The sequence below is a fragment of the Carlito syrichta genome, unplaced genomic scaffold (genome assembly GCF_000164805.1).
Source record: "Carlito syrichta isolate Samal-C Ts95f unplaced genomic scaffold, Tarsius_syrichta-2.0.1 Scaffold305642, whole genome shotgun sequence".
Lineage (NCBI taxonomy): Eukaryota > Metazoa > Chordata > Mammalia > Primates > Tarsiidae > Carlito > Carlito syrichta.
In genome coordinates, this window is record NW_007249738.1 from 340,420 (window position 1) to 353,180 (window position 12,761).

At 32.3% G+C, this 12,761-nt stretch overlaps 1 protein-coding gene across 1 annotated transcript in view; it reads left to right on the top strand.

Annotated features, from left to right (window-relative positions):
• Positions 1 to 12,761, top strand: part of MUC19 (mucin 19, oligomeric) — a 180,393-nt gene that overhangs the window by 49,281 nt on the left and 118,351 nt on the right. Inside the window, exons 30-42 of the mRNA XM_021714400.1 lie at positions 139 to 290; positions 608 to 746; positions 1,725 to 1,829; positions 2,357 to 2,551; positions 3,178 to 3,417; positions 3,488 to 3,644; positions 4,633 to 4,758; positions 6,181 to 6,322; positions 6,993 to 7,024; positions 7,579 to 7,608; positions 8,669 to 8,710; positions 9,228 to 9,260; positions 9,639 to 9,683. Coding sequence (XP_021570075.1) covers positions 139 to 290; positions 608 to 746; positions 1,725 to 1,829; positions 2,357 to 2,551; positions 3,178 to 3,417; positions 3,488 to 3,644; positions 4,633 to 4,758; positions 6,181 to 6,322; positions 6,993 to 7,024; positions 7,579 to 7,608; positions 8,669 to 8,710; positions 9,228 to 9,260; positions 9,639 to 9,683 — 1,438 coding nt within the window. The remainder of the gene's footprint in view (positions 1 to 138; positions 291 to 607; positions 747 to 1,724; positions 1,830 to 2,356; positions 2,552 to 3,177; positions 3,418 to 3,487; positions 3,645 to 4,632; positions 4,759 to 6,180; positions 6,323 to 6,992; positions 7,025 to 7,578; positions 7,609 to 8,668; positions 8,711 to 9,227; positions 9,261 to 9,638; positions 9,684 to 12,761) is intronic.

Below are 12,761 nucleotides of genomic sequence, written 5' to 3' on the forward strand. Positions count from 1 at the left end.
TATTCATGTATTATTTTCACTTGTCAAATGTTGACTCCAAATGGACACTTGCTATATGTATGTATTTAAATGAGTACTGAGAATGTGACATGATTAGAACAGTGTCTTAAGGTGTATATTTTATATTTATTCCTGTAGGAGAACTTGTCTTGTAAACGTGGGTGCTACTGTCCAAAAGGAATGGTTCGAAATTCTAAAGGGATATGTATCTTTCCTGATGACTGCCCATGCTCTTTTGGTGGACGAGAATATGACCAAGGAAGTGTCACTTCAGTTGGCTGCAATGAATGGTGTTTAATAAAGGATTAGTATTTTATTTGTTTTGGGTATTAGAAAATTTACTGTCTATTCTTATTTCATGGGAAAGAAGAAGTCATACTTTGGGATGTTTGAAAAAAATAATGGCCAAATGTAGTTAGAAAAAGATGGTATTTTCTATTAAACTGTACGTAGAATTATATATAATGAGAATTATACACTATAATGAAGAAAACTGCAAAATTCAAATCAATAAACAACTTCATTTTGTTCTTCTTTACAAAAGCAATATGTGTGTATGAATCCTAGGATAATATAATCACCATCCTCTTTCATCTTGTCCTTTTAGTACTTGCATTAAAGGATCTTGGAGCTGTACACAAAATGAATGTCAAACCACCTGCCACATCTATGGAGAAGGTCATGTTAGAACTTTTGATGGGAAAAGTTACAGCTTTGATGGTCTCTGCCAGTATTCATTTCTTGAGGTGATTATGAGTGTGTTTTATCACAATTTTTCTTTACTTCTTAATTATTTATTTGTAGATGAGTGCTGGAGAATTTCATTTTCAAAATGGAAAATATACAAAAAGACTCCTTATACATTTCTAGAAGGCAATAAAGTGTTATGCCATATAATGCTATCTTTTGAGGCTTTAAATTTTGATGCTGGCTTCAACATTTATTAGTTGTATGATGTAGGACACACTTCTTAATTTCTCAGTGTCTCAGTTTCTATATCTGTAAAATGGGTCTTACTTGAAACCTAACTAGAACTCAAATTGGAACACATACTAGTGCTCAATAAATATTAGATACTATTATTTTGACAACAGCATTAGCAGCAATAATGACAGTTATCATTTTATGAGTGCTTCTTTGCTAAGTGAATTCATATATTTCATTGCATTTAATCATTGCAATATAAGCTTGACATTACTATTCCTATGATGCAGATGAAGAAACTGAGTTTAGAGAGGTTAAGCAGCTTAAGCTACCAAACAAAAAATGTATATTAAACATAGACTTGTCTGATTCCAGAGTTCATGCTTATTGCATGCAACTAAGCTGCTTCCTTAGTAACATTTAAGGGGTATATTTGGATTGTTTTGTATGTATATATGAATGAAAACTACCTTTATTTAGCTATTTGCTGAGACTAGAAAACAATCTATGGTTAAAAATATATATATAATTTAAATAATTATATATCTATGATATAATTTTAAACTTGTGCAGAAATGATGTAGCAAGAACTAAGTCAAAGCATATTAAGTAGAGTGGACTCCACCAAGGCTACCTACCTGTAAATGTATTTAAATAATTGTCTTTTGAAAATTCCATAACAGCATATGGTGACTTACTGAATTTATAAGAAATATTCTTAGAATATTTGCCTGACACAGATATTGTAGTTGAGTTCTATGTCCTGGATATTCATAAACTATTATAATTTAATTTTTAAGGATTATTGTGGCAGTGAAAATGGCACATTTCGTATTTTAACTGAGAGTGTCCCATGCTGTGAGGATGGGCTTACATGCTCAAGAAAAATCATAGTTGCTTTTCAGGTATAGTACTAATTCTCTTTATCATCTATCTATATCTATCTATCTATCTATCTATCATTTATCAATCATCTATCATCTATTTGTTTATTTATGTATTTATTTGAGTCAGTGTCTCACCAGGTATAGTACTAATTCTCTTTATTTACTTGCTTGTTTGCTTGTTTATTTATTTGAGTCAGGGTCTCACTCTGTCGCCCAGTGGCATAATCCCATTTCATCACAGCCTCGACCTCCTGGGCTCAGAAAGTCCTTCAGTCTTAGCCTCCTCGCTAACTGAGACTACAGGCAAACACATGCCACCATGCCCATCTAATTTTCTGATTTTTTTTTTTTGTAGAGACAATGTCTCGCTATGTTATCTAGCCTGGTCTCAAACTCCTAGGTTCAAGTTATTCTCACTCCTTGATCTCTCAAAGTGCTGGGATTATAGGCATGAGCCACCATACCTGGATGATTTACTTTTTAAAAATCATATTGTGAGGAGAAATATAAAACTGTTATTGTAAGTCTGTTCTTTTAATTTACAGGATCAAAATGTTGTCTTGCAAGATGGTAAAGTAACAGCAGTCAAAACTACAGAAAGTAAGGAATGCGAACTCAATGCAAATGCATACTCCATACATACTGTTGGTCTGTACTTGATTCTGAAATTTCTAAATGGAATAATTGTGATTTGGGACAAAAATACAAGGCTGTCCGTTATACTGGATCCAAGCTGGAATGTATGTATATCAATAACAAGTAAATAATGGGAAAGCAAAGTCATTTCTAAATATTAGAGACAGATATTGATAGGTGGAAAGTGAGAGAATGGTAGGGTCTCATGTTATAGTAATAAGCCCTTCACTTCTCTTCAGCTTTATCATGAACTATGAGATGTAATCAAAGATGACAAAATCTGGCAAAAAAGTAAATGCAATAAGACTAATTTAACCATATTTTGTCACTTTGAGATTATCATATAATATGCTTTTAAGGGAGTGGTATATTTTAAATCAAATGTGTTCCGTGGAGCAAATATTCTAAAAACCTGAGTGTACCTATGCATAATTTGAAACTAACAAATTGTTTTTGGCTCTTAAGGCATTTATTCTAGTAGATAATAGATCATTCTGTGATATGTGATACCTTAAATGAGAGCAGAATTTTATCTACAATTTCTGGGTTCTTCCCAAAATTTGGCACTTAACATAGATTCATGATATAACATACACAATCGTGATATTTTGTCTATCATGGTTTTTTTTTTCTCTCTGCTTCTGTCTCTGTCTGTCTATCTTTGCCTATCTCTTTCTTTCAATATCCCTAGTACAACTCATTTTTAAATTTCCCTTTATGATCAATGCAGGGCAAAGTTTGTGGTCTTTGTGGAAATAATAATGGTGATCTCAAGGATGATTTTACAACAAGGTACTCATCAGTAGCTGCAGGAGCATTGGAATTTGGAAACAGTTGGAAAACCAGTCAAGAATGTTCAGACACAGTAACTCAAACTTTCCCATGTGACTCAAACCCATACTGTAAAGCCTGGGCTGTGCGGAAATGTGAGATCATCAGAGACAGCACCTTCAGAGACTGTCACAACAAGGTAGCACTGCTCTGAAAGCAACTACTTGCACAGTATTTTCACCCAGACTCACGTGCTGTGCTCCGCCTAGGTGGACCCCAACGTTTACTATGATGCGTGCATTGAAGAAGCCTGTGCGTGTGATATGGAGGGGAAGTACCTTGGATTCTGCACTGCTGTGGCTATGTATGCAGAGGCGTGTAGTGCAGTTGGAGTCTGCGTCTCATGGAGGAAACCAAATCTGTGTCGTAAGTGAAGTCCATATGTTGTTGTTCTTTAAAAACGTCATTAGATAGAATTGTTTTGTTAGACAATCAATCTTCCTCTCCTATTTTCTATGAAACACATGTTCTTGTACCTAGAAAGTCTTAAAAACATGTTAATATTTTTATTTAAGATGTGAAAAATACCTAAACTCAAAAAATACAGCACCTGGCACCATGCTTCATGCTTAGTTTTAGTTTCAAAAATTCTTGTGTTCACAATGAGAGAAATGAATACTGATGGAGAGTATTTCTCGATCATGATTAGATGAACAATGAACTGTTTACATATCTTAGTATATTCATATATCCTGAAATATTTACCACATATATTCCTTTTGCTTAGAGTTCTCACACATTGTTTCCTTGAAACATTTTATAGAGCCTTATTGAAGATGAACTGTAATGAGTGTAAGCTGAATACTAATATATATGGAATGTGATTACATTAATATAACTTAGTGTTTTTCCTTCTAAGCAAGGTAGTATGAGAAAAAGGATAAGAAATGCTAAAATAAAATCTTCATTGTATTCTCTTTATTATACTCAGCATTATATTACATTGACACCTTTAGTTACCTCATTTAAGAAATGTTGTTTAAAAATTTAAAAAGTTTAACTTTCTAAGATGTATTTTTCCAATGTAAGCTTGAAATTAAAACCATGAATCTAGACTATGACCTGAAATATCTCCAAACAGGGAAATTGATTTTTACCTTTCCACCTCAAACCAACCTTAGTGTGAGATGTCGAAAGAAAGTGTTATTTTGAGTTTATACGGCCCCTTTTTTGGGGGGAATCTATTGTATTTTCACTTATAAGCCATGTTAGATAAGGTCAATGGAACTTGACAAAATAGAATGATATACTTTAGGTCAGTTTATTGTTAGTATCATCCAAAATTTCTTTAAAATTTTTTTGGAAAATGAAAATTGTCATATGATTAAAGTAATTTTATATAATCCAATTATAGCTGTCTACTGTGATTATTACAATGCACCTGGAGATTGCAGCTGGCATTATGAACCTTGTGGCACAGTAACTGCAAAAACATGCAAAGATCAGGTCATTGGTCAGAAATTTTCTTCACTTTTAGAAGGTAAGACATTTTCATTTTATTTTATTTTTTATTTTTAGTTTTGAGTCAGTGTCTCTCTCTGTCACCTAGGCTGGAGTATAGTGGCATGATTATGACTCACTGTAGCCAAGTCACCTCCTGGACTCAAGTGATCTTCTTACCTCAGCCTCCTGAGTAGGTGGGCCTATATGTGTGGGCCACCACACCTGCCTTTGTGTGTGTGTATGTGTGGAGATGGGTCTTGTTATGTTGCCCAGGCTGGGTCTCAAACTCCTGGGTTAAAGCAGTTTCCCACCTTGGCCTCCCAAAATACTGAGATTACAGGCAGAAGCCACTATGCCTAGACTTTTTAAAAAAATTATTTTGAGTTGAGGTCTCATTCTGTCATCCAAGGGAACAATCATGGCTCACTGCAGCCTCACACTCCTGGGCTCTAGCAATCCTCCCACTTTAGTCTCCCAAGTAGCTGGGACAACAGGCGTGGGTCACCATGCCTAGCTAATTTTGTTTTTTGTAAAGATGAGGTCTCATTATGTTGCCCAGGCTGGTCTTGAGCTCTTGGACAGTAAGACATATTTTAAGACTATCCACAGAGTAGTGCAAATGATATTGGTCTTTTAAAACTAAAAAATGTTAGTTTATCTCAATTCAATGTTTTCAATTTTGCGATTTAATGAATACTTAGCTATCTTTATTATGGCACCAATATTTCTATACTAGAAACATTTTCTCTAGACATAGATTATTGGTTATTGGTTTAGTAGGAGACAGAGAGAGAGAGAGAGAGAGAGAGAGGACAGTGCTATTTCCTATTGACAATCTTTATATCTTTCACTAGAAAATATAGTTTGGTGAGAATGCGGTTTCAGAATGTGACACATTATACAATCTGGCTTCAATAGTGACCAATTAGCTATATCACACTTAAACAGAATTTTATTGTTAGAATTATATATGTTTAGAGAAAAAGAAAAAGTGGCAAGAAAACAGGATATTGCAAAAATTTTCCAAAAGTCACATCTGTGTTAAATTCTAGGTTTGAGTATATTATCAGCCCATTTTATTATGACTTCTGTATCTTATCTACCCTTCCATAGATAGATATTTGGGATTGGCATTTACATTTTAAGGTATGTATTTACCAGAGCCTGTTTTACATTCAGCTTCATGCTTGTTATTAAAGTAGCAAAACATTTAAAATACGTTAGGAAACATTGTAAAAAAAAATTTAAATTGACCAAAATTTGTAACTTCTTAGGCTGATATTTCACTGTAAGAGAATCTAAATTTTGTTTTATTTAGATATTTTCATTGTGAGTGTGATGTTGTTTTTCTATTGTCTACTTCAGTTCATGGAAGCATTTAAGTCACTTTGCAAATATGTAATGCAGTATAGTGAGTATCAGTAAATAGAAATGAACTGTGGGCTGTTTGTACATACAGGTTGCTATGCTAAGTGCCCAGACAGCGCTCCCTACTTGGATGAGAACACCATGAAATGTGTCAGTTTATCTGAGTGCAGCTGCTTCTATAATGATATCGTACCAGCAGGGGGAGTGATCCAAGATAACTGTGGAAGAACATGGTATGTTCTCTACTAACTTTTTCAATAAAAATCTGATTTTTGTATTTTAACTTAGGAAAAAAAAGTGAGTATGTATAGATTATATTAATAATACATATTTGTTTTCTATATATAATTTTTCATCCTACCATTTCTAAATGAGAAGGCAAACATTAGATTCAGTTTTATATCAGTTATGTTAGCGCTTTTGTATTTTCAGAAAACCCACATATCAGCAAATGGTTTATTGAATCTTATATTTAATCATGTAGAAGACAGGATAGAAAATGTCACTGTGTAGTTTTAGGGAAAAGAGAAAGTTCAAATTCTATAAATGTAGAATTACATTTTGTAAGCTTCTACTATATAGAAGCAAATTAATATGGTCATACTAAGGCAATGTGACCATCAAATAATGTTGAAACTGACAACGTAAGAACTATCTTTACAGCTTGACTGTACATCTCTTCTTTGGGTGCCAAGAACTCTTCAGTGAAATATTTTGGAAATAACAGTACATGAGAAAACAATTTTAATTGATAACATGCTCTTGGGAAAACATTTATTCTTCTCTTATTTGACTGTTTGATTTTTCACTGTTAGACAATTTGTTGTTTTAAATTGTGAGATGTATGTCATTAGGAGTCAAAATTTCAAACTCATTCCTTTTTCTTTTTAATTCAACTTTCAGCTATTGTATTGCAGGAAAGTTGGAGTGCAGTGGTGAGTCATTGAATTTGACCCTAATTGATTAGGAAAGATCAGATGAGGGGTTTGGGATCTTTTTTAGACCATCAATACTAGAGGAACAGGGAATTAATGCTTTAGACTGTCCTTTAGGTGATTGGCACAATTCTATCCCAGAGGGGGTGTTCATGGTGAGTCATTCTCCCAAACAAGTATTGCCAAAACATTTTGGGCCACTGTCAGATGGGACAATGACTGATAATAGGGAGATTCTCCTACTGCATGCAGCCTATTTAGGTTCTGGGAATTAAGGGAGTGAGGCATCAGTCAAAATAGTTTAATGAAGGGGTGTTAATAGAGATGAGAATCAATACAGAAAAAATTAAATAATTGAAGGTTTGCTCACGAGCAACAAATATCTAAAGAATCTCGATAATCTTCAAAAGCATGCATGAGCTACTCTTTATATTAGGAGTGTCAGGAAGGAAAATAAGAAAAAGAGTCAGATGACTTACAGGCAATTTAAGATGTAGAATTTTTTTCAAGATATTTAAATTCCTGTCAATAATAGTAATTTATGATTATTTCAGAAATTCCTCGTACAAATTCAACATTTGCAGGTAAAATCCTCCATATGTTTTAAATGTGTATTTCTGATTTCTTTTTGTAGATAATCCTTTATACAGTCACATAAATCTGTGCCAGTAAAAGACATGCTGGTGAAATCTGCTGATATGAAAATTCTGAATTAAAATTAGCAGTTACTAGAAAATATGTCAAAACACTATGTTATTGTATTATTGTGAATTAAGTTAGAAATGTGGTTAAAACACACCTAGGTATTATTAGTAAATATTTGTTATTAATAGTTAATAGTTATGCTACTAATCTGTGACTATTTTAGCTGTGCTTATTAGCTAAATACCATCATCTAGAAATTGACAGTTTTAGGTCATAATAGAATATGTGGATGAAACAAAAATAAATGTGATCTCCAGTGAAATAAACATTTGAAAATGACAGTCACACTGGGAGATGATTCGAAAACATAGAAACAAAAGTTAGTTTCTTTTTCTTAACTCACGTGTTTGCACTGAGTCATGGGGCATTACCATCATGTTTATTCAAGAACGTGCTGGGTAAAATGTAGTTTAAATTTTGAGTCATTAAGCTTATGGGCGATACAAGCAATCTTAGAGTTGCTGCAGTACACTTACATGTGTGATTTAAGGAGATATTTTTCTTCCTATTGATTGATATTTAGAGGTGGCATCAATGAAGAGCTAGTACAGTGAATTAGAAACCTTAGGTTTTGATAATATATTTAAAGTTATGAGACCTTCTGAAAAATGTATTAACTTTTTAAAATTATCAGTCACTTATTTGAAGCTAAGTTAGAAGGGTTCTTATCCATATTTCTTGGCCCATAAATAGACCTTGTAAAGTTTCTATAAGATTTCAGTTAGGTGGTAATAATGGTAAATAGTTATGCTTGATGGAATAGAATAAACATATAGTGTTATTTGTATTGATTTAAATGAAAAATCATTTTGTCTCTTAACATCTGCCCATGTTTTAGAAAATCTACTTTTCATTTGTAGCATCTGGTTTCTTGAACTTACGTTTTCAGCAAAAATTATTCAAGTAATTTATTTTCATAAATATTGTTTTCCTAAACAGTTTCCACGACAACAGCTACCTCCATATTAAGTACCGGAGCAGGTAAATTTTTTTTAAAGTGCATATTAGTTTTTTAGTGCCTAAGAACAGCAAAGTCAATTTGAAGGTCAGGCATTTTGGCCCCTTTTCAAATTTGTCATGCTCCATTTATTTCTTAAATGCTCCTGCCAAGTCGCGGGGTTTACCTCCAATTATATTAGTAAAGAACATCTTTCCTCTTCAAAGAATATCTGTTATAAAAAGAACATTCTCCATACAACTAATATGGAGAAAGTAACGATGCCAGAAAATTCTATTAAATTCCTTGGAAATAATTTATAATTTGTTTTTTACTAATACCAAGGAATTTTAACTTGAATTGGGAGATTTGGAACTAAGGCAATAGCTAGCAGAGTATAAAAGTACATTGAAATGTGTAATTATCTGATAAATGAAAGTAACTGTTTCATTTATTTGCATTCTGGAGATCTCTAAGCATGTCCGAATAAATGTTTTTAACCCTGTCTTTCAATACTGTTTTAACAAACATTTCCAAATACTTGTCTCTTCCTTTGTACAGCTATTACACTTGTTACCAGTAGCCCAAGCACAGGTGAGCTATAACCTCCAACCACATAATCGGGGATTTTTTAAAAACATCTAAAACATTCTTTTGCAATAGTTTGTCTATGCAATGATATTTTTAGAAGAAGCAGACAAAATTCCTGTTTAGTTTTTTAAAAGATATTTTTAGAGAGCTTTTGGGGAACACACAATATATAAAATGATAAATTTTTGACCTTTTATTTGTGATATATAAATTTTAAAACTTTGATATTACATTTGGGCATCTGTTTACCTATATGACCAATTTTTTTCTGATACATTAACTTCAAGTTGATACATTTAATATATGACTATAGATGTTTCTGGAAGCTTAATTTCCCCTCTATGTAAAACTTATTTTTGTCCATTATTTTCTCAAATTCAGCAGTATCCATTCCAGGGATTATAGCATCAAGCAGTGAAACAATAGGTGGATAAAAGAGAAAATATATAAATGACGCATGAAGTTTTTTACACATATATATAATAAACATATATAAATGGAGAATGAATTACTTTTTAACAAACATATCTAGAACAAATTACATATTAGACTCAACATCAGCGTGATTATACTTTTGAATTATTAAGTCTGAATTTTCCCTCTGACCTTCCAGTTTTCCTAGTTTAAATCATTGAGTATGTTTCAGTGTCTGTAACATAAATGAAAACATGACAAAAAATAACGAGAAAAATGGTTAGCCAGCAATTTAGCACTGTGATTCGATATGTTATTTTTGCTTGTGATACAACCATCTTTTATTTAAACTAGTTAATTTCACAATAAAAATATATCAATTTTGCTCAATTAAAGATTCACATATAAAATATATACCATTTCTTCCTTGAGTCTACCTGTTTGAGAAAATCACCGATCGATATCATCCTCTTAATGCTACCCTATTTCTGACATATCCACTTTCCTATTCTTAAGACTTTCTCCCACCAACACTCCAACTTAGTACTATTTCTTTTTATTCTGTTGTTTACTAATTTCTCTAGTCTTACATAAATAAGTTCCTTGAAGTCACAGACCGTGGTTTGTCATCCTTGTATTCCCAATTACACGTAGTGTCAAGGTATATCAGAACTTGTATTCAATAAATATTTGTAGAATGAATAGATGACTCTTCTTTTTCCCTGTTGAAAATTTAGAACTCAGGTTTAGAATTTTAGCACAAAATTTCTAGTGAAGGTTAAACTCTTTGTTAAATGTTATTTATGTAGATAAATACAACAGTTCATTTATTTCAGCCATTGCCACTAATCTTGCTTCTGTAGAATACAAATATATGGTATAAAACCAGAACTGGTTTTGGATTATAAATTGATATAATAATACAGAACTATGCCTATAATTTTGAACATTTTATAATTCTTAGTATTGGCTGACTTTTTTTGCTAACATATTTTATATTCAAAGAGCAAATATACATCTTAAAATATCTGCCATCATAGTGTGCACTGTTATTAAAAATACTCCAAAGAACATGTTCATTTCCTATCAAACTTTATCTCATGTCGGATATCATGCACTACTGGCTCTTTCAAAGTAAAACAGAAAGACTGACACGTTTCAGAAATGTTTTCTGATTTTCTCAGATTACAGAAATGTAATCGTAAATTCATTTCCCAAGGCCAGCAATAATTTCATCTCAATATTTCTTTCTTTCTTTTTTTTCTTTTTTTTGAGTTAGAGCCTCACTCTGTCGCCCAGACTGGAGTGCAGTGGTTGCTCCTGGCCACCACAGCCTCGACCTGCTGGGCTCCGGCGATCCTTCCGCCTCAGCCTTCCAAGTAGCTGGAACTACAGGTGCGCGCTACCACGCCCAGCTGATTTTTGATTTATTGTAGAGATGAGGTCTCACCAAATTGCCCAGGCGGGTCTTGAACCTGTGGGCTCAGACAATTCACTCACCTCAGCCTCCTAAGGAGCGGGATTACAGACTGAGCCACCGAGCCCGGCTCATCTCAATACTTCTTCTGAAATATTTCATATACACTGAAGCATAATTTTGTAGCTATATATTGCCTCAGCCACAAGCAATGAACTGAATTCCTAATTCTCAGTCTGTTTCTGTATCTTTAATGATTAATTGGTTCAATTATGTAGTTCTCTTTTTGTTAAAATCATTTATCAGCTATTTAAATGTTTTAATAGTGTGAGCATTTAAAGAAATAAAATTTTCCTTGATTGTTGATTCAATGAATCCCTTAGATATGTGTGAATTATAAGCAATTTGGATAACTATTTCATGTATTTTTTCAATATGAGATTATATTTGCACCTTATCTCACAATAGTACCCAGAACGATTAAACATGGTTTAATTTTTTCATTTTATCCATATATTTTCTTTTATTGATTTTTTTAAATATTCAGTTTTGAACATAATATTCAATTTTATTTATCAACACTTTGTATTGTAGCAAGCAAACTTTTCACATAAAACAGATCATAAGTAGATTACCTTAACAGGGGTTTTGTGATCAACTGAAGACGTTTTAAATAAAAAATTTTTCCTCATTAACTGTAAAACACTTTAAAAATTATAAATCCAATGTAGAGTTGAATTATAGGAAAGATTACCTAGGTGATTTTTTCCCCTTGAGTTCATTAGATATTATTTATGATTTTTAATGCTTTGTCTTACTGAATCCTATTGTTTTATTTAACTCTGCTAAAGATCTAGTAGATATTTTATGCTCTATAGTAATAATAACAATAATTAATAATAATTTATTTAATTCACATTAGTACTACATGGAAAATATAGCTAACACTAACTTTTATTGAGAATTTACTATATTCTAGTCATTATATTATTTCTCATTCAATATCTTATTATACTTTACAATCCTCTGATTAAATACTATTATTCCCCCTCCACTTATCATTTTATAGATGAGGAGGTGTTTCAGGGTTATGAAGATCAGTGCAAAAGAAATTCCCAGTCATGATATATACAGAGACAAATCAGAGCTTTTGTTCCTTATTATCCATGAAAATGAGAAATTGTAGTGAACATTTTTCTAAAACCAGAAGACAAAAGTAATATAAAAATGTTTATTTTTCATGTTAAAATTGTCTATTTGTGCCACAGATCTTTCAAATAAATTTGGCAAAAAAATTCTAATGTACATAAACATTGATTATCAAGTGATCAAATCGATAATAACTTCCCAGCTTGTATTAATTATATACATGTAGCATATCTTGTTGCTGGGATAATTTAAGAAGTGCTTATTTCCGAGATAAGCTGAGGTATAACAAATTTTGGTTACGTTTATTAAATTCCAATGTAAAAACAATGATTAGTGGTAAGATTTGGCTTAATTATAGTTCTTCATCCACTGTTCCACATTTTTTCTGAATCTATGCTCATAGCATAATATATAGGTGGAAATTTAGAAATCTTTCAAATAATAATTAATATAGCTCTTCTTAAAGTCTGTGGATTGAGGGCTTGGATCATACCACTGCTCATCTTTGTTGCTTCAGTTAACTG